At 42.7% G+C, this 21,930-nt stretch overlaps 1 protein-coding gene across 1 annotated transcript; it reads left to right on the forward strand.

Annotated features, from left to right (window-relative positions):
* The first annotated feature begins 5,464 nt into the window (after positions 1 to 5,464).
* rpl14 (ribosomal protein L14) lies at positions 5,465 to 8,268 on the forward strand. The gene is made up of 6 exons (XM_055876485.1): positions 5,465 to 5,550; positions 6,191 to 6,292; positions 6,599 to 6,693; positions 7,021 to 7,120; positions 7,959 to 8,012; positions 8,177 to 8,268. Exons 1-6 carry the CDS (start codon positions 5,548 to 5,550, stop codon positions 8,237 to 8,239), a joined length of 417 nt encoding a protein of 138 aa, XP_055732460.1. The 5' UTR covers positions 5,465 to 5,547; the 3' UTR covers positions 8,240 to 8,268.
* The last annotated feature ends 13,662 nt before the right edge of the window (positions 8,269 to 21,930 follow it).

Genomic DNA, 21,930 nt, shown 5'->3' on the forward strand with positions numbered 1-21,930 from the left:
TGATTTTGCAATTTTATAACTCATTTTATGCAATTCTACTTAGTTTATCACGTTTCAGGGAAGAACCAGATGCAGACAATTCACATAATTAATTCAAATGCCTTTATTAGTATGGCATGTTCAATAGAAACAACGTTTTTAAAATCCGACGCGTTTTGGCTGCATGGCCTTCGTCAGGGGGTACAAAAGAATAATACAATGTCCTCTTTTGAACAGCTTTTCCAATTAGCCCTAATTAGAAGAGGGAGTGGTTGCAAAATTGATTGGACACACCTAGTAAGCAATACTATACACATTAAAAAGTGAAATACTGTAGCTATGTTATCATAAAAATACAACTCCAAGCTCGAAGTATCAGGACACTTAGAAAGGTAGTTCTAACCTTAAATATTACTGGGAGAAGTCTCAAGAAAAGGAAAAAATATATTCCATAGTACACTAGAACACAGCAAAACATGAACAACAACAGTCTAAACATAGCTGAGTGCAATTGAGCAAAATGTCCACTAGAGGGTCCGTCCCCAGACTGCGTTAGGGTGGATGTGTGTCTGAAGGGTCTGATGTGTGTGGTTACAGGAGGGGTAAAGGTGCCGTCTGCTGCAGGGGTGAAACGTCTAAGGAATCTGTCTATCGACGCCTCACCACTGCCTCCATTCTCTCCTTGTCCTCTCACTAACAGAACCTTGGTGACATAATACAAAACCAAATGTTTGTATAAATGGTCACGCACACATGCACACTAACATCAGCATGATAAGCAGAAAACTCCTTAATATTTATATCTTGCCAAGAAGTGTCTAGAAAGCTTGGTTGTATGTTCAAAGACCATTTCCTAAAATGCTAAAACATCCATCAATTAATTTCTAACTAGATATTATGTTTACCATTCCTTCAAGACACCCATAAATGAGTCAGTGTGTTTGCACGGCAAAGTTCTATCATCAGAAGAGTTAAACAGATACACGTTGTGTAGTACACATTAACCTAGGGCTAGCATCTCATCTAACTACCCCTACATCCCCCCTATCCGTGAGATTATAGGTGGGAAGAAAATATTACAGTCACAATAAAGTCCTCTGAATGTTCTAGGTCAGTGGTCACCAACAGGTCGATCGACTGGTCGATCTCCATGACTTTCCTAGTCCATCACCAAACATTTCTGTTAAAAACCCAATGATAAATCCTTGCTTTCCTATTTTTGTTATTCTTTTTGCACTGTTGCCGGCAGGTGCACTTGGTGTAGAAGCCATACTGCCGGAAAGGCAATGGCTCAGGTCCAAACACTTAAGACACACCCTATTCCCTCAGCCCTCAAATTAAGTGGGCACTTCTGATGTCGTATCGTGATGCCTGACCAGTATACACTTGCAGGGCAAGGGGCGAGGGAGGAAGGAATGATTTTTAAATGGACCACCCTTGGCCAGAAATTCATCAATCGTTCATCCCGCGATGATCGTGTTTTCAGCCACCAGTGACTTGTGGGTGCTTTATATGCATTACATTAAATTATCAGTGCATGTCTACTTATATTAAATATATAATTATTAATATACACCGACTGTATGATAGCTAGCAAATTAATTAGCTAACTAACGTTAGCCTGCCTAGCTGGAACTGAATATGGAACAACAGTTGAAAGACAAGGTAAAGGATTTTACCTATTTCTCCTTGGCCCTGGATGAGAGCAGTGATGCACGTGACACGGCGCAGTTGTTGATATTCTTGCGAGGCATAACCCCAGACTTTGAAATTACAAAGGAGCTTGCTTCAGTGCAGTCAATGAAGAACACCACGACAGGGAAAGATTTATTGGAAGAGGTTAATAAGTGTGTAAAAGCTGGGACTGTGTTTTGGAAAGTTATCCAGTGTGACCACTAATGGGTGCCCAAACTTGACAGGAAAAAAGTTGGCATTGTGAAAAGGATACAATATCAAGTAGCTGAGCTGAACCCTAATCAGAAAATAATTTTCCTGCATTGCATTATTCATCAAGAGGTGCTCTGTTAATGTGTTCTGAAAATGAGCCATGTTGTGGATACAGTCACTAAAGTGGTAAACTTAAAGAGCAAAATCTTTAAAACACAGGCAGTTTGTCTCACTGTTGGAAGAAACAGAGTCGGATCATGCAGATATCTCGTACCACACAAACGTGAGATGGCTGAGTTTGGTGAAGGTGCTTAAAAGGGTGTGGGACCTGAAGTCTGAGAGTTTTTGCAAATGAAAGAAAAATATGTGGATTTCCCTCCATCGCAAGATAAAGAATGGTTGGCTGATTTTGCCTTCACCGTGGACATCATGGACCTCATGAATGAACTGAATTCCAAACTACAAGGGAAGGGCCTTTTTGCACAACAGCCTTGTCAAAGCCTTCAAGGGAAAATTACTCCTCCTGACCCGCCAAGTAGAAGCCAACAATCTCTCCCACCTTCCGACACTACCAGTCTGTTCTCTATCAGATGACCAGCGGGAGAAGTATACATCGCTGCTGCGTGCTTTATACGGTGAGTTTTCTCGTCGTTTTGAGGATTTCAAAATGTTTATAATGACATTCTGTCGGGTGTCCTCTTCTTTCACCTTCAATGTAGATAACGCTCCCAGTGTTATCTACAGTGACTGGACGAGCTGGTCATGGGTGCACCTCAGCCAAGCTCAAGGTCCTAAACAATATCATAACCGCCATCGATAAAAGACAATACTGTGCAGCCGCATTCATCAACCTGGCCAAGGCTTTCAACTCTGTCAATCACCACATTCTTATTGGCAGACTCAACAGCCTTGGTTTCTCAAATGACTGCCTCGCCTGGTTCACCAACTACTTCTCAGACAGAATTCTGTGTGTCAAATCGGAGGGCCTGTTGTCTGGACCTCTGGCAGTCTCTATGGGGGTGCCACAGGGTTCAATTCTCGGGCCGACTCTTTTCTCTGAAAACATCAATGATGTCGCTCTTGCTGCTGGTGATTCTCTGATCCACCTCTACGCAGACGACACCATTCTGTATACTTCTGGCCCTTCTTTGGACACTGTTTTAACTAACCTCCAGATGGGCTTCAATGCCATACAACTCTCCTTCTATGGCCTCCAACTGCTCCTAAATGCAAGTAAAACTAAATGCATGCTCTTCAACAGATCGCTGCCCGCACCTGCCCGCCCGTCTAGCATCACTACTCTGGACGGTTCTGACTTAGAATATGTGGACAACTACAAATACCTAGGTGTCTGGTTAGACTGTAAACTCATCTTTCAAACTCACATTAAGCATCTCCAATCCAAAATTAAATCTAGAATCGGCTTCCTAATTCGCAACAAAGCATCCTTCACTCATGCTGCCAAACATACCCTCGTAAAACTGACTATCCTACTGATCCTTGACTTCGGCGATGTCATCTACAAAATAGCTTCCAACACTCTACTCAGCTAATTGGATGCAGTCTATCACAGTGCCATCCGTTTTGTCACCAAAGCCCCATATATTACCCACCACTGCGACCTGTATGCTCTTGTTGGCTGGCCCTCGCTTCATATTCGTCGCCAAACCCACTGGCTCCAGGTCATCTGTAAGTCTTTGCTAGGTAAAGCCCCACCTTATCTCAGCTCACTGGTCACCATAGCAGCACCCACCCGTAGCACGCGCCAGCAGTTATATTTCACTGGTCACCCCCAAAGCCAATTCCTCATTTGGCTGACCTTTCCTTCCAGTTATCTGCTGCCAATGACTTGAACGAATTGCAAAAATCACTGAAGCTGGAGACTCATATCTCCCTCTCTAACTTTAAGCACCAGCTGTCAGAGCAGCTCACAGATCACTGCACCTGTACATAGCCCACCTGTAAACAGCCCATCCAACTACCTCATCCCCATATTGTTATTTTTTGTTCCTTTGCACCTCAGTATCCCTACTTGCACATTCATCTTCTGCACATGTATCACTCTAGTGTTTAATTGCTAAATTGTAATTACTTCGCCACTATGGGCTATTTAATGCCTTACCTCTCTAATCTTACCTCTTTTGCACACACTGTATATAGACTTTTCTATTGTGTTATTGACTGTACGTCCGTTTATTCCATGTGTAATTCTGTGTTGTTGTTTGTGTCGCACTGCTTTGCTTTATCTTGGCCAGGTCGCAGTTGTAAATGAGAACTTGTTCTCAGCTGGCCTACCTGGTTAAATAAAGGTGAAATAAAATGTTAAAAACTATCCAAAACAATGTCACTGACGAGGTTCTATGCATCTCTCGATGAACAAAACTTTCCAAAGATTAGGAGTCATGCTCAGAAGATGTTTGTACTGTTTGGGTCAACCTATGTATGTGAACAGACATTTTCAGTGATGAAATATAACAGGTCAAGGCACAGATAATCTCTTACTGACTCTCACCTCTCAGAAATCCTGCGCATAGCGACGTCAGAAACTATACCTGACTTCACTGCTTTAGTCAATGCCCATCAGAGACTTCTCTCCTCACACTGATTGAGATGTTTAAATGTAATGTTGAGTTCTCTCTCTTTCTTGTGTTTTTGTGCATAGCCGTTAACAAGAGTTCTGTCTGTGGTGCTGAATGCACAGTGTACTTTTCCCTACGTGTAGTTCATTGCATGTTTAAAAATGAAAATACCTACCAAAAGGAGAACATGGATGTGGTTTATTCCTGTGCATGTTAAAAAAGTAAAATAAGTAGCATATCTGGACGTGATTTACAGTAGATATATCTGTCAACAGTCATACACATGATGTATAATCCTGTAATATGATTCTGGCCCGCTATGGCAAAAATATATTCTAACGTGGACCTCCATGGAAAACAATTGCCCAGGCATGGTCTATGGGCGAGAGAAGAAAAGAAAATCTGAAATTCTGAATGAGCCCTCCTTTTAAAAGAGTACACAGTAGACTAGATATTGTAGCCCGTGTGGCTCAGTTGGTAGAGCATGGCACTTGCAACGCCAGGGTTGTGGGTTCAATTCCCACGGGGGGACCAGGGTTCAATTCCCACGGGGGGACCAGGGTGAATATGTATGAACTTTCCAATTTGTTAGTCGCTCTGGATAAGAGCGTCTGCTAAATGACTTAAATGTAAATGTAGCCTCCTAATATACTCCATATAGTATGCCTACTAAATCGTTGCTGTACCTTGTCATTGCCACGATGGAAAATTACGTGGAAACTCTCTAATTAGCAATAATTTGCACAAGCCTAGTACTATTGAATAGTCGACAAAAGTGTTGTGGATTTCAGATAAATGTTACATGTAGAACTATCTAATCATTTACTTCAGGTGTACACTTTAAAAAAAGTACCAAACATGTTTAATCAAAGCAATCAATATAATGTAATAATGTATATAGATAATCAATATAATGTAATATAGACGGTTTGTATTTCAAACCAACACATTCCTCTGCACTAGGTGGCGTGGTGAGCATTCCGAATTGTAATATCCAACCACGAAAAATACATCCCTCACTTGCGCATGCGTATTTACAGAACGGAAAGCGTTACTTCGTCGACCGGAAACTTTGACGTCCTTTCTGAAGAGGACTGCCATAATGGTGAGTTGGCCATGAAGCTTGTGGATTTAGAAAATGTTATTAAATACAATTGTCCTTATTGTTAATCGGACTCAGTTAATATGTAACTAGATAACGTATCGATATATTAGTTTTATTTGTGATGATTAAAATACTGTCAATGGATTTGTGACATTATTGAAATGTCGGGTGTTCAGTCTGCTACAACGTGGTGAACAGGCCGGTAATCAGTAGGCTAGTTAGCCCAACCATGACATTTGCATTGCAATGGCGAGCGCATTAGAGTTGCTATATCTTATCCTCCGGCCTTTTTTTAAAGTTTGGTTTGTCGGTCCATTGTCATATGTACGCTGGGTTGTGGGCTACTAGCTATTATTCACCAGGACAACTAATTAACCTTAACGTTAGCTAGCTAGCATGCTAATTAACGGTTAGCTAGTCTAGCGTTCACGGTTTTGTGGTTTCCCACAACCGGTCTATAAAGCCATGTTAAAGCCAAATCACATTTGTAAAACATGTAGTAAGTTAGGACAACCCAGCTAAATTCAGAGTATTGGGTATAAGAAGCTATTGACCACACGCCCACTGAATGGTTTTGTTCACGATTGTCTTATCTTGCTAGTTAGAGCGCCAGTAAACAACCCACATTCTTTTCCTGCAGGTGTTCAAGCGCTACGTCGAGATTGGCCGCGTCGCCTACATCTCTTTCGGACCCCACGCAGGCAGCCTGGTGGCCATCGTCGATGTCATCGATCAAAACAGAGTAAGCATTGCATTGATGTCATCCTGACTTCATGCTCGAGGTCCCCAACTTTGGTCTTGGAGACCAACTGGTTGTGCAGGCTTTTATGCCAACCCTGCTACTTTACTCTTCACATGTTCAGGTACTAGTTTCGAGCCCAGCTCTAAATTGGTACCTGTGTCTTGTAGTCTACTAGCATTTGTATGTCTATCCACCAACCCTTCTCCATAGTCCTTTAATCAATTACCACATCTGTTCATTTAAGAATGGTTCACCTCGGTATCGGCATGTTTTGTTTATTTTAACTGTTGGGTGTGTTTGTCTCAGGCGCTGGTGGATGGTCCCTGCACAGGGGTGAAGAGGCAGTCGATGCCTTTCAAGTGCATGCAGCTCACTGACTACGTCATCAAAGTACCACACAGGTGATTGAGAGGACACCATGTGTTTATTCACTAGGAACAGAAGAAAACTGAATGAAAGAGGGAGGGACCTACCTCTGTCCGATAGAAACCTGTTTGCAAAAATATTCAGCTATGGTTTGCACTAATAAATAAACCAAAGTCCTCAAGGCCTTGATTGGTGCAGTGTTTAAGTGAACTTTTTCTTATTGACTATCCTTGAGTCACAGACTTACAGTAACCACACAGAATATACTACCTCACAACATGCAATTGTTTTGCTACAGCTAAAGTTATGGCTTGCCTGTGCATATTTGGGTCCCCTGGACAATAACCCTTCCTGTGTTGCAGCGCTCGTCAGAAGTTTGTGAGACGCGCCTGGGAGAAGGCCCAAGTCACTGAGAAGTGGGCAAAAAGCAACTGGGCCAAGAAGATCGAAGCCAGGCGAAAGGTACTGATATTTTGTACATTTTGATTGGCCATTGGCTGTTAGTCGAAACAGCAACTCCTCCTGGGGTCCATGTGTTTCTGACAGAATGGCTCTGGGTTGGGGTCTGCTTATGGGTAGCAGTTGATTTCTTAATGGCCGAGGTTAAACATATTTTGTCAAATGGGACACAGGAAACTTCAATAGGCTTTAGATGACTCACAGCCCACACATTTGGGAATGACGTCCTTGTGTATATACTGTCAAAGCCTATGTGTCCCTTCGGTCTTGCTTGGGTTGTCTTTGGGGTTTTGTTCCTAGAGTAGGTCCTGCACATCTTTAATTGATTTACAATATTTCTATATTTGTTGACATTTCTGGGTGTGTGTGGTGGAGCATCCAAATACTATTTGATCACTGATTGTGGCCTAACCCCCTCATGAAAAAGTGTTTTGGAATGGTATGCTACTGGATTGTTCCTCCAACTTACTGGAAAATACCATTCAAGCTAACTTTAGATATTTGTTTAATTAGTCCACTGTTGATAGTCACTAAATGTTTTGCATGTCAGTATTCAAGATGTAGAATACTGTGGCACTTTCTGTATTTTTAAAGTTGTATATCTTAACTTAAGTGCTGACATGCCAGACATTTGGGGACTTTATCCACATTGGACTAATGAAACAAATACCAAGTTTTGGGTGTAATTTTCCTTTTAAGGGTGGTATCCACTATGGGCCAAAACAGGGAGGGGCCTTTTTAAATTTGTCAGATACACAAATGTTTTGATTTCCGTTGCAGAACGTTTTGCTATAGTGCTACTAATCTCTGTCCCAGTTGTATAACTGTTGTGTCTCTACAGAGGGCCCAGATGTCCGACTTTGACCGCTTCAAGGTGATGAAGGCCAAACGGATGGTGAGTGCAGAAAACATTGGCTCAAAACATTATTACATCAGATTATTACTTATATGGAGTATTTTGGTTTGCAAATTAAATGTACATCGCAGTGGAAGTAAGGACTTGAATATAAAAAAATACTTGTCGCTAATGATCCACTGATTTGCTGTTTATGCCCACAGAGGAACAAGATCATCAAGCACGAGGTGAAAAAGCTGCAGAAAGAGGCAGCGAAGAAGGCGTGATCTAAAATAAATCCTCTGGTTGAATTGTTCTCCTTCGTCCTCTTGTATTTACTACCACCCACCTGTCAATCACAGGACTATCTAAAATCTGATGACACTCACCTCTAACGTTCTACACCTTTCTGAAACATAACCCGGGTGTGCCTACTCATAACGTTGCACCTCCACCCGGGCCTTCATGCCATTGTTATGAACATCCTCCAAGCCACTCTACCCACACACAGCATTATCATGTCGTAAAATGTACTTACGGCATGGCAATGTTGTCATTAGCTAGCACAGTAGGTCAAAAATAGCTAGCTAGCAATGCTACAGTTAACTAGCTAAAATCCGGTGCCCTCAATGTTAGCTGACGTTATATTGCATCTAAAGTCAATCTGGCGATATCAAAATGTTGACAAAAGGTTTTCCTTATAATTACAGTATTTGCCTCCTGTGAATGGCATTGTATTTCCAAGCAATAATGCACTTTTGATAGTCTTCATCGGCGCTCGTTAACGATGCATTGAGTAGAATGCTCAGATGGGTATCAGTCCAAACCAAACGTGACGAATCATGCAACCAATGAATAACATTAAAACAAACTGCGACGACGAACCATTAGAAGCAGCAGGTGGCCGTATCGTCTTTACCATAATATGGAATTACATTTTCTGCTAAATTCTACTAATCTGTGTGTTGAATTTTTACTAATTCAGTTGCGAGAGTATGTTTAAAACGGTAGATGGAATGAGAAAAGACGCTGCTATTCTCTTTTCCTCCACTAGGTGGTGGTAAAAGATTGAGAAACGTCAACAAGCTAAAATTGGGTTTCACTTTTCTAAGTGATCAAAGCTGTTCGAGAGAAACACCCAGAGGCAGTTTGGAACTCGGTAGTGAGTATTGCAACTGAGGACAGGCAATTTTTACGCGATAAGCGCTTCAGCACTCTACGGTCCCTTTCTGTGAGATTGTGTGACCTACCACTTTGCAGTTGAGGCGTTGTTGCTCATAGACATTTCCACTTCACAATAACAGCATTTACAGTTGACCAGGGCAGCTCTAGCAGGGCAGAAATTTGACAAACGGACTTGTTGGAAAGGAGGCATCCTATGATCCTTGAAAGTCATGGAGCTCTTCAGTAAGGCCATTCTTCTGCCAATGTTTGTCTATGGAGATTGCATGGCTGTGTGCTCCATTTTTATACACTTGTCAGCAACGGGCGGGGCTGAAATAGCCAAATCCACTAATTTGAAGGGGTGCCCACATTTGTTTTTACAGTGCCTTCGGAAAGTATTCAGATCCCTTGACTTTTTCCACATTTTGTTACGTTACAGCCTTGTTCTAAAATGGATTAAATACATTTTTGTTCATCAATCTACACACAATACCCCATAATGACAAAGCAAAAACAGGTTTTTAGAATTGTTTGCTAATTTCTAATAAAACATTTTAAAAAATTATAAGGACACAAGTATTCAGACCTTTTCCTGAGTACTATGGTGAACCACCTTTGACAGCGATTACAACCTCAAGTCTTCTTGGGTATGATGCTACAAGCTTGGCACACCTGTATTTGGGGAGTTTCTCCCATTCTTCTCTGCAGGTCCTCTCAAGCTCTGTCAGGTTGGATGGGGAGCGGTGCTGCACAGCTAATTTCAGGTCTCTCCAGAGATGTTCAATCAGGTTTAAGTCCATGCTCTGGCTAGGTCACTCAAGGACATTCAGAGACTTGTCCTGAAGCCACTCCTGCGTTGTCTTGGCTGTGTGCTTAGGGTTGTTGCCCTGTTGGAAGGTGAACCTTCGCCCCAGTCTGAGGTCCTGAGAGCTCTGGAGCAGGTTTTCACAAAGGATCTCTCTGTACTTTGCCTCGTTCAATTTTGCCCCGATCCTGACTAGTCTCCCAGTCCCTGCCGCTGAAAAACATCCCCATAGCATGATTCTGCCGCCACCATGCTTCACTGTAGGGATGGTGCCAGGTTTCCTCTAGATGTGACGCTTGGCATTCAGTCCAAAGAGTTCAACATTGGTTTCATCAGACCAGAGAATTTTGTTTATCATGGTCTGAGAGTCTAGGTGCCTTTTGGAAAACTCCAAGCGGGCTGTCATTTACTGAGTGGCGTCCGTCTGGCCACTCTACCATAAAGGCCATATTGGTGGAGTGCTGCAAAGATGGTTGTCGTTCTTGAAGGTTCTCCCATCACAGAGGAACTCTAGAGCTCTGTCCAAATGACCATTGGGTTCTTGGTCACCTCCCTAACCAAGGCCCTTCTTCCTTGATTGCTCAATTTGGCCGGGGGGCCAGCTCTAGGAAGAGTCTTGGTGGTTCCAAACTTCTTCCATTTAAGAATGAAGGAGGCAACTGTGTTCTTGGAGACCTTCAATTCTGTAGAAATGTTTTGGTACCCTTCCCCAGAACTGTGCCTCGACACAATTCTGTCCCGGAGCTCTACGGACAATTCCTTCAACCTCATGGCTTGGTTTTTGCTCTGACATGCACTGCCAACTGTGGGAGCTTATATAGACATGTGTGTGCATTTCCAAATCATGTCCAATCAATTGAATTTACTCCAGGTGGACTCCAATCAAGTTGTTGAAACATCTCAAGGATGATCAATGGAAACAGGATGCACTTGTGCTCAATTTCGAGTCTCAGCAAGGGCCTGAATAAATATGTAAATAAGGTATTTCTGTTTCTGATTTTTTGTGTGTAGATTGCTGAGGATTTTTTTATTTATTTAATCCATTTAAAAATAAGTCTAATGTAACAAAATGTTATGGGGGAAAACCAAATCACTTTGGATGTATTTTTGCTGTTAAATGTACGCTGACGCCATCTACAAGTCAGCGCTGAGGCATTGACTGATCAAATCAAGCTCCTCGAAGGTATTTACACCCATTAGATCACAGCAATATCATCCCGCCACAGCTTCCCATGTTAATAGACGTATTGTAAATAGTAATTCTGTGCCTGTTAATTTTTGCACTCTCAAGGAACACACTGTTAGCACCATCGTAACAGTCTAACTTCCGTCCCTCTCCTCGCCCCTACCTGGGCTCGAACCAGGGACCCTCTGCACACATCAACAACTGACACCCAAGAAGCATCATTACCCATCGCTCCACAAAAGCCGCGGCCCTTGCAGAGCAAGGGGAACAACTACTTCAAGGTCTCAGAGCAAGTGATGTCACCGATTGAAACACTATTAGCGCGCACCACCCCTAACTAGCTAGCCATTTCACATCGGTTACACCATCTATGCTATTAATAGTTTTATATCATTGTTTTGCTACATGTGCTCATAAGCATGGGTATTGTCATAGTAATTGTGTGCACATTTACCTGAATTCTACTATTAGCTCAACTTTTAATCCAATCAGGAAGCCTATTGTGGCTAGCATATCCAGTTCTGTTGACTCTTCCACGGAACCCAAAACGCGTCCGCCATCGTGCGCTATCGCGCATAAATTAACTTTGTCCCCCTACACCAAACGCGATCACGACACACAGGTTAAAATATCAAAACAAACTCTGAACCAATGACATTAATTTGGGGACAGGTCGAAAAGCATTACAGTACACATGTATGGCAATTTAGCTAGTTTGCTAGCTAATTTGTCCTATTTAGTTAGCTTGCCGTTGCTAGCTAATTTGTGCTGGGATATAAACGTTGATTTGTTATTTTACCTGAAATGCACAAGCTCCTCTACTCCGCCAATTAATCCACACATAAAACTGACAACCGAATCGTTTCTAGTCATCTCTCCTCCTTCCAGGCTTTTTCATCTTTGAACTTATATGGTGATTGGCATCTAAACTTTCATAGTATTACCACGACTACCGGCAAAACAGTTCGTCTTTCAATCACCCACGTGGGTACAACCAATGAGGAGATGGCACGTGGGTACCTGCTTCTATAAACCAATGAGGAGATGGGAGAGGCACGACTTTCAGCGCGATCTGCGTCAGAAATAGGAATGACTTTTATTTTAGCCCTTGGCAACGCAGACGCTCATTGGCGCGAGCAATAATTGAACAACATAGGTATCAAAATTTATTTTGCAACGCTCGCGCGCGCGACGTGTCCGATCTGGTCAGCATGTTATGTCACCATGGGTACTTATGCTGTTTTCAAATCTCGCAGAGCGGTTGGATTGTTATATGTAAATTTGTGAAGTCTAATGTCTAATGTCTAAACTGGAATTTCTGGATGTCTAGGTGCATGACACTAGCTGAGACGTTCTGGTTATCTCAGTGGCCTGGCTGAATAGTTTGATTGTGGTTTAGGACGTTGCCATTGCTGACGATGTTAGACAAAAAAAGGGGGAGGGAGGCTTTATGTAAGATCTCCAAAATTTGTGAGCTGTTGGTTATAAAAGTGTCTATAAGCCAAAATATGGATATTCTACCGCCCAACAGCTGCTTCCGCTGAGGCTGTTTGGTATTATTTCTGATTTATTTAAACCATTTCTGATATCTGAACTGGTTGTGTTGGGAGATCTAAATCTTGATTGGTTTACACATGCCTCAGATCAGTTTAAGAATATCTGTCTTCAGTTCAACTCTGCTCAGCTAATAACGAAACCCACTCGGATTAATGTAAAGAAAAACTAGCAAACTCCTCATTGACCTTATCCTGGCTAACCGTACCTGGAAGTATTTGGCCACAGCCCTGTTGCTTGCTTGCATTAGTGATACCAAATTGAAAAACTCTGAGCCTCGTATAATTTTTAAATGTCACCCCAGGAATTTATTCATGATCTATATTATTCTGAGCTTTTTTCTACTATATAACGCCATTCCAGACCCTGTTTGGAAACTTACATGTTTCTCTTACATTTTTAAGTCTCTGACTGATAAACAGGTCCCTTTTCAAGTCAAAAACCAAACTAATTCACGGTTCTCTCCGGTACTTTCAGACCTCTTGATAAGAAATCAAGCCTGGTTCAAGGCTAGACAAACTGTCTCGTTAGCTGATTGGCAGCTATTTAGGCAATTGAGAAATAAGTGCACCGCCTCCGTTAAACAGGCCATATCAAACTACTTTGCTGTGGCAGACTGTTATTGATCCCTATAAAATCTGGAAAACATTAATTCAATGAAGCGGGGTAATTCCTCTACCGCCCAACCTAAGCAAGTAATTTGACTGAAAAGTTCAGATTTGTGATGCTTTTTATCAGCATTTTTATCTCAACTGGTTTTCTGTTTGAAATAAATGGTGGTCATACTGGTCTTGGCCAGTCAGTTGACTGTTCTTCCCACATACAGCTTCCAGTTGCCTCGATTAATTATCAGCCAACCTCACGTGACTTGGGAAATGGTAGTCAGGGTTTTTCTTTTTGGCAACTCACAAAAACAGAAGTTCTTGCTGCCTTATTAGCTATTGACACGAAGAAGTCATTCAGTATGCAGCGCCCGTCATTGCTGCCTCAGTTACACACATTTTTTATTTAGTATCATGAAATATTTCATAAGTGTGGAAAGCAGCTTTTGTGCTACCACTCCACACGGGCAAGGATATTAGTGATCTCGATAATTATCAACCTATTTCCAGGCTCCCGTCTTGCGAAAATACTAGAATCATTGATCAACAAACAGCTGCATTATTTTCTATCTGTAAATGGTATTCTTAATGTTGATCAATCCGGAATCAGACCTAAACATTAGCATGGCTACCATGCTTGTTGTAAATTATATTGCAAAAGCCTTAGATTTAGAAAGAATTGTGCTTCCATGTTTGTAGACTGTTTGTAGCTTTTGATACTGTAAACCATGTTATTCTGTTGAATAAGCTGTCCTCATTAGGGTTGGGTACTGATGCTTGGGTACTGATGGGTACTGATGCTTGTTTCATAATTATCTCAATGACATAACTCAGGCCATCAAGGTAGATGGGGTCAAATCTGAGTTCTTTGAGTTACATAAAGGGGTGCCCCAAGGTTTGATATTCTGCCCACTACGGTTTACAATCTATATAAATAACATTGAGATAATTATGAAACAAGCATCAGTACCCAACCCTATTGAGGACAGCTTATTCAACAGAATAACATGGTTTACAGTATCAAAAGCTACAAACAGTCTACAAACATGGAAGCACAATATATATATATTTTGTATACTGCTGATAGTGTTGTATTTTATTGCTCCATCGGTTGGCCAAGCTTTTTCACATTTCAAGTCTGATTGTCAAGCACTGCAGAGGTCACTATTGGATCTAAAGTTAATGCAAACAAAACAAAATGCATGCTTTTTTTCTAGGTCCCATAACCCAGATTTAAATGAATTTGGAATGACTATTTTGAACGGTACACAAATTGAGTGAGTTCCTTCCTAAACATTTCTTGGTATCTGGCTTGATGACAAACTGTCATTTAAAGAACATGTCAGTGAGTTGAAGTTCAAAGTTGGTTTCTTTTACACAAAGCATGTCTGACTTTTGATAATAGGAAGGAAATTGTCCAGGCAATTTTTTATATACATTTTAGATTAAAGGGTTATTATATCTATCAGTTCAGAGTAATGGAGACCTATGTTTAGAAATGTCTTCTTTTGTTAATGTGTTTTGTAAAATTGTCCAGGCTATTGTTATGTCAATTTTAGATTAAGGGGGTATTATCTATATGCAGCAACATGTACACTTAAACCAATAGATACCGTGTTCCATTGTGCCCTTAGGTTTATTACTAGTGATGGTTATACCGTCGTGGCCAAAAGTTTTGAATGACAGAAATATAAATGGTCATAAAGTCTGCTGCCTCAGTTTGTATGATGGCAATTTGCATATACTCCAGAATGTTATGAAGAGTGATCAGATGAATTGCAATTAATTGCAAAGTCCCTCGTTGCCATGCAAATTAACTGAATCCCCAAAAAACATTTCCACTGCATTTTAGCCCTGCCACAAAAGGACCAGCTTACATCATGTCAGTGATTCTCTCATTATCACAGGTGTGAGTGTTGACGAGGACAAGGCTGGAGATCACTCTGTCATGCTGATTGAGTTCGAATAACAGACTGGAAGTTTCAAAAGGAGGGTGGTGCTTGGAATCATTGTTCTTCCTCTGTCAAGCATGGTTACCTGCAAGGAAACACGTGTCGTCATCATTGCTTTGCACAAAAAGGGCTTCACAGGCAAGGATATTGCTGCCAGTAAGATTGCACCTAAATCAACCATTTATCGGATCATCAAGAACTTCAAGGAGAGAGGTTCAATTGTTGTGAAGAAGGCTTCAGGGTGCCCAAGGTTGTCCAGCAAGCGCCAGGACCGTCTCCTAAAGTTGATTCAGCTGCGGGATCGGGGCACCACAAGCACAGAGCTTGCTCAGGAATGGCAGCAGGCAGGTGTGAGTGCTTCTGCAAGCACAGTGAGGCGAAGACTTTTGGAGGATGGCCTGGTGTCAAGAAGGGCAGCAAAGAAGCCACTTCTCTCCAGGAAAAACATCAGGGACAGACTGATTTTCTGCCAAAGGTACAGGGATCGGACTGCTGAGGACTGGGGTAAAGTCATTTTCTCTGATGAATCCCCTTTCCGATTGTTTGGGGCATCCGGAAAAAAGCTTGTCCGGAGAAGACAAGGTGAGCGCTAACATCAGTCCTGTGTCATGCCAACAGTAAAGCACCCTGAGACCATTCATGTGTGGGGTTGCTTCTCAGCCAAGGGAGTGGGCTCACTCACAATTTTGCCTAAGAACACAGCCTTGAATAAAGAATGGTACCAACACATCTTCCGAGAGCAACTTCTCCCAACCATCCAGGAACAGTTTGGTGACGAACAATGCCTTTTTCAGCATGATGGAGCACCTTGCCATAAGGCAAAAGTGATAACTAAGTGGCTCGGGGAACAAAACATCGATATTTTGGGTCCATGGCCAGGAAACTCCCCAGACTGAGAACTTGTGGTCAATCGTCAAGAGGCTGGTGGACAAACAAAAACCCACAAATTCTGACAAACTCCAAGCGTTGATTATGCAAGAATGGGCCGCCATCAGTCAGGATGTGGCCCAGAAGTTAATTGACAGCATGCCAGGGTGGATTGCAGAGGTCTTGAAAAAGAAGGGTCAACACTGCAAATATTGACTCTTTGCATCAACTTCATGTAATTGTCAAGAAAAGCCGTTGACACTTATGAAATGCTTGTAATTATACTTCAGTATTCCATAGTAACATCTGACAAAAAATATCTGAAGACACTGAAGCAGCAAACTTTGTGAAAATTAATATTTGTGTCATTCTCAAAACTTTTGGCCACGACTGTAAAACTCACCTTGTGTTTTGTATCAAAAAGTGGGTTGGGACTCTTTGTATGTAAGGAGAGAGCAGCATTTTCTTGTGTTTATCTACAAAGCACTCATGCTGAAATTTCCTATGTATCTATCATAAGTAATTCAATTTAGACTTAGAAATGACCAAACCCGGTCTCCAGCTTGGACAACACTGGAGGCCCCTTCGGTCCTCAGAGAGTTGGGTGGTTAAGCTGCTTTTAGTTTTATTTGCACCCTTTATGTGTTTATAATATATGGCTCCCGAGTGGCGCAGCAGTCTAAGGCATTGCATCTCAGTGCTAGAGGCGTCACTACAGACCCTGGTTCGAGATGTGTGTTAGTTATTAGTCCAGCCAGATCTCTTGTTCATTGCCCTTTCTAGGTCAGGTCATTTTTGGTTAAAAAAGGCAGAATAAAAATGTATTGATACAAAGTTAAGTCAGACCAACAGAGCACTCACATGGATTGCAGAGAGACCTACTTCATGTAATTAAACAGATCTGACTCGTTAAGCACTGTAAGAGGTGAATAATTAGAAGGCTAATCAAGTGTTCTCTAGTCATGGCCCTGGAGAGGAACAGAAACAAGATGGCACTGACAGACATAGTCACCCTGTTCCTAGCAAACAGTAAATATATATTTTTTAGTTTTGTTATTTTTTGTTGTTGTTATTTCTTACATTATTTGCTCAGAATGTTTCTTGCATTATTACCTACAGCCGAGATATTAGATATGCTGGTGAGTGACAGCCTTTTAACCAGAAATTCGACTTTCCTTTATTTGTACCTCCAAGGTACTTCCACTCATCACAAGGGCTGCTCCAAGTTGATGGAGAAGAGGATTACGGAGTGGGCTTTTAGTCCGACTCAGGAGGCATGCATACGGTGCATTCGGAAAGTATTCAGATCCGTTGACTTTTTTCACATTTTGTTACATTGTGCTAAAATTGACTAAATTAGTTTTTTTTCCCAAATCAATCTACACACAATACCCCATAATGAAAACGCAAAAACAGGTTCATATAAATGTTTGCTAATTTATAAAAAAATACACAATACATTTACATAAGTATTCTGACCCTTTACTCAATAGTTTGTTGAAGCGATTACCGCCTCGACTCTTCTTTGGTATGACGCTACAAGCTTGGCACACCTGTATTTGGGGAGTTTTTCCCATTCTTCTCTGCAGATCCTCTCAAGCTCTGTCAGGTTGGAGGGGGAACGTCACTGCTCAGCTATTTTCAGGTCTCTCCAGAGATGTTAGCTTGGGTTCAAGTCAGGGCTCTGGCTGGGCCACTCAATGACATTCAGAGACTGTCCCGAAGTCACTCCTGCGTTGTCTTGGCTGTGTGCTTAGGGTCGTTGTCCTGTTGGAAGGTGAATAGTTTGCCCCAGTCTGAGGTCCTGAGTGCTCTGGAGCAAGTTTTCATCAAGGATCTCTCTGTACTTTGCTACGTTAAACCTTCCCTCGATCCTGACTAGTCTCCCAGTTCCTGCCGCTGAAAAACATCCCACAGCATAATGCTGCCACCACCATGCTTCACCGTAGGGAGGGTATTGACCAGGTGATGGTTTCCTCCAGATGTGACACTTGGCAATCAAGCCAAAGAGTTCAAACTTGGTTTCATCAGACCAGAGAATCTTGTTCCTCATGGTCTGAGAGTCCATAAAGTCCTGATTGGTGGAGTAATGCAGAGATGATGGTCCTTCTGGAAGGTTCACTCATCACCCCAGAGGAACTCTGGAGCTCTGTCAAAGTGACCATTTGGGTTATTGGTCTCCTCCCTGACCAAGGCCTTTCTCCCCCGATTGCTCAGTTTGGACGGGCGGGCAACTTTAGGAAGAGTCTTGGTGACCGGCATGTTTTGGTATCCTTCCCCAGATCTGTGCCTCGACACAATCCTGTCTCGGAGCTCTATGGACAATTCCTTCAACCTCATGGCTTGGGTTTTGTTCTGACATGCACTGCCAACTGTGGGAACTTATATAGACAGGTGTGTGCCTTTCCAAATCATGTCCAATCAATTTAATTTAACACACGTGGACTCCAAACAAGTTTGAGAATCATCTCAATGATGATCAATGGAAACAGGATGCATCTGAGCTCAATTTTGAGTCTCATAGCAAAGGGTTCCAGCATTTCTTGGTGACAGATGTGAGTGCTATGGATCGGTAGTCTTTTAGGCAGGCTACCTTAGTGTTCTTGGGCACAGGGACTATGGTGGTCTGCTTGAAACATGTTGGTATTACAGACTCGGACAGGGAGAGGTTGAAAATGTCAGTGAAGACACTTGCCAGTTGGTCAGCGCATGCTCGGAGTACACGTCCTGGAAATCCGTCTGGTCCTGCAGCCTTGTGAATGTTGACCTGTTTAAAGGTCTTACTCACATCGGCTGCGGCGAGCGTGATCACACACTCGTCCGGAACAGCTGATGCTCTCTTGCATGTTTTAGTGTTACTTGCCTCGAAGCGAGCATAGAAGTTATTTAGCTCGTCTGGTAGGCTCGTGTCACCGGGCAGCTCTCGGCTGTGCTTCTCGTTGTAGTCTGTAATAGTTTGCAAGCCCTGCAACATCCGACGAACATCGGAGTCGGTGTAGTACGATTCGATCTTAGCCCTGTATTGACGCTTTGCCTGTTTTATGGTTCGTCTGGAGGCATAGGGGCATTTTTTATAAGCTTCCGGGTTGGAAGTCCCGCTCCTTGAAATCGGCAGCTCTACCCTTTAGCTCAGTGCGAATGTTGCCTGTAATCCATGGCTTCTGGTTGGGGTATGTACGTACAGTCACTGTGAGGACGACGTCCTCGATGCACTTATTGATAAAGCCAGTGACTGATGTGGTGTACTCCTCAGTGCCATCGGAAGAATCCCGGAACATATTCCAGTCTGTGCTAGCAAAACAGTCCTGTAGTTTAGCATCGGCTTCATCTGACCACTTTTTATAGACCCAGTCACTGGTGCTTCCTGCTTTACATTTTTGCCAAATGGAGGGCGAGGGAGAGCTTTGTATGCGTCCCTGTGCGTGCAGTAAAGGTGGTCTGGATGTTTTTCCCCCTCTGGTTGCACATTTTAACATGCTGATAGTAATTAGGTTAAACTAATTTAAGTTTCCCTGCATTAAAGTCCCCGGCCACTAGGAGCACCGCCTCTGGATGAGCGTTTTCCTGTTTGCTTATGGTTGTATACAGCTCATTGAGTACGGTTTTGTGCCAGCATCGGTCTGGGGAGGTATGTAGACAGCTATGAAAAAAACAGATAACTCTCATAGGTAGATAGTGTGGTCTACAGCTTATCATGAGATACTATACCTCAGGTGAGCAAAACCTTGAGACTTCCTTAGATATCGTGCAACAGCTGTTGTTTACATATATTGTTAGGCTCCCGCCCCATGTCTTACCAGAGGCTGTTGTTCTATCCTGCCAATAGAGTGTATAACCCGCCAGCTGTATGTTCTTAATGTCGTTGTTCCACCACGACTTGGTGAAACATTACATATTACAGTTTTTAATGTCCCGTTGGTAGGATATACATGCTTTCAGTTTGTCCCATTTATTATCCAGCGATTGAACGTTAGCTAGCAGGACGAAAGGCAGAGACAGATTAGCCACTCGTCGCCTGATCCTCACAAGGCACCCTGATCTTTTTCCGCAAAATCTCAGTTTCCTTCTCCAGCACATGACGGGGATCGGGGCCTGGTTGTGTGTCTGTAGTATATCCCTCCCATCCGACTCTTTGAAGAAAAACGCTTTGTCTAATCTGAGGTGAGAAATCGCAGTTCTGATGTCCAGAAGCTCTTTTCGGTCATAAGAGATGGTAGCAGCAACATTATGTACAAATCAAGTTACGAACAATGCGAAAAACAAACAAAATAGCATGGTTGGTTAAGAGTCGATAAGACGGCAGTCATCCCCTCCGGCGCCATCATGAGCAGGTACAGAATAAGGCTGTAGCATAACAAAATGTAGAAAAAGTCAAGGGGTCTGAATTCTTTCTGAATGCACTGTACCATCCCCCGCTTCTGAGTAAGTTACTCGCTAATGTTCAGTCCCTGGACAAGTAAATGAGCTCAGGGCGAGGATCTCCTTCCAGAGAGACATCAGGGACTGTAAAATACTCTGTTTTGCGGAATCCTGCCTCTCTCCAGATATACTGTCCCTGTTCCTACAGCCAGCAGGTTTCATACATCACGCGGATAGGAAGAAAGAACTCTCTGGGGAAAAAGAGAGCTGGGGTGTATGTTTCATGATTAACTACTCATGTTGTGATTGAGGTAATGAACAGGAACTCAAGTCCTTTTTTTCTTCCAATCTGAAATGCCTCACCATCAAATGCCGACCGCATTACCTCCCGAGAGAATTATCTTTGGTCATCGTCACAGACGTGTATATTCCCCCTCAAGCCGAAATTGTGACTCTCAAGGCTGCATTTATTGTAGTTGGGGACTTTAATAAAGCTAATCTGAGGAAAACGCTGCCAAAGTTTTATTATAAAGGGAAAACCAGCCATGTCGCGTACACCGATGCCTTGCTACCAGACAAGCTAAATTATCAGAACCAATATTAGACCCAGTGTCACGCCCTGACCTTATTATTCTTTGTTTTCTTTATTATTTTTGGTTAGGTCAGGGTGTGACGAGGGTGGTATGTGTGTTTTTGTCTTGTCTGGGGTATTTTGTATGTCTAGATGTGTGTGTCTAGTCTAGACATATGTAGGTCTATGGTGGCCTAGATTGGTTCCCAATCAGAGGCAGCTGTTGATCGTTGTCTCTGATTGGGGATCCTATTTAGGTTGCCATTTTCCAGGTTGGTTTGTGGGTTATTGTCTTTGTGAAGTTGCATGTCAGCACTCTTTGTTTATAGCAGTCACGTTCGTTTTGTTATTTTGTTACTTTGTTTAGTGTTCTTCGTGTTCTTCGTGTTTATTCGTCGTTCATTAAAAGTATGTATTCACATCACGCTGCGCTTTGGTCTCCTCACTACAACGATCGTGACACCCAGATGGAGACTGTTGAAGTAACAATGTTTAATGTAGCAACAGGAGCAGGCAAAGACAGGTCAAGACAGGCAGGGGTCGATAGTCCAGAGTAGCAGCAAAGGTACAGGGCGGCAGGCAGGCTCAGGGTAGACAGAGGTCGGTAATCCAGAGGGGGCAGAGGTACCAAACGGCAGGCAGGCTCAGGGTCAGGGACAGGTAGAGTGGTCAGGCAGGCAGGCACAGTCAGGACAGGCAAGGGCTCAAAACCAGGAGGACAAGAAAAGAGAGACTGAGAAAAAGTAGGTGCTGAGAACCTGAGACTCAAACAAACAAGACGAACTGGCAACAGAAAACACTGGTATAAATACACAGGGGATGATGGGGAAGATGGGCGACACCTGGAGGGGGTGGAGACATTAAAAGGACAGGTGAAACAGATCAGGGCATGACAGTACCTCCCCGCCACCTGGCGTC

Source organism: Salvelinus fontinalis, chromosome 22, assembly GCF_029448725.1.
Source record: "Salvelinus fontinalis isolate EN_2023a chromosome 22, ASM2944872v1, whole genome shotgun sequence".
Classification (NCBI taxonomy): Eukaryota; Metazoa; Chordata; class Actinopteri; order Salmoniformes; family Salmonidae; genus Salvelinus; species Salvelinus fontinalis.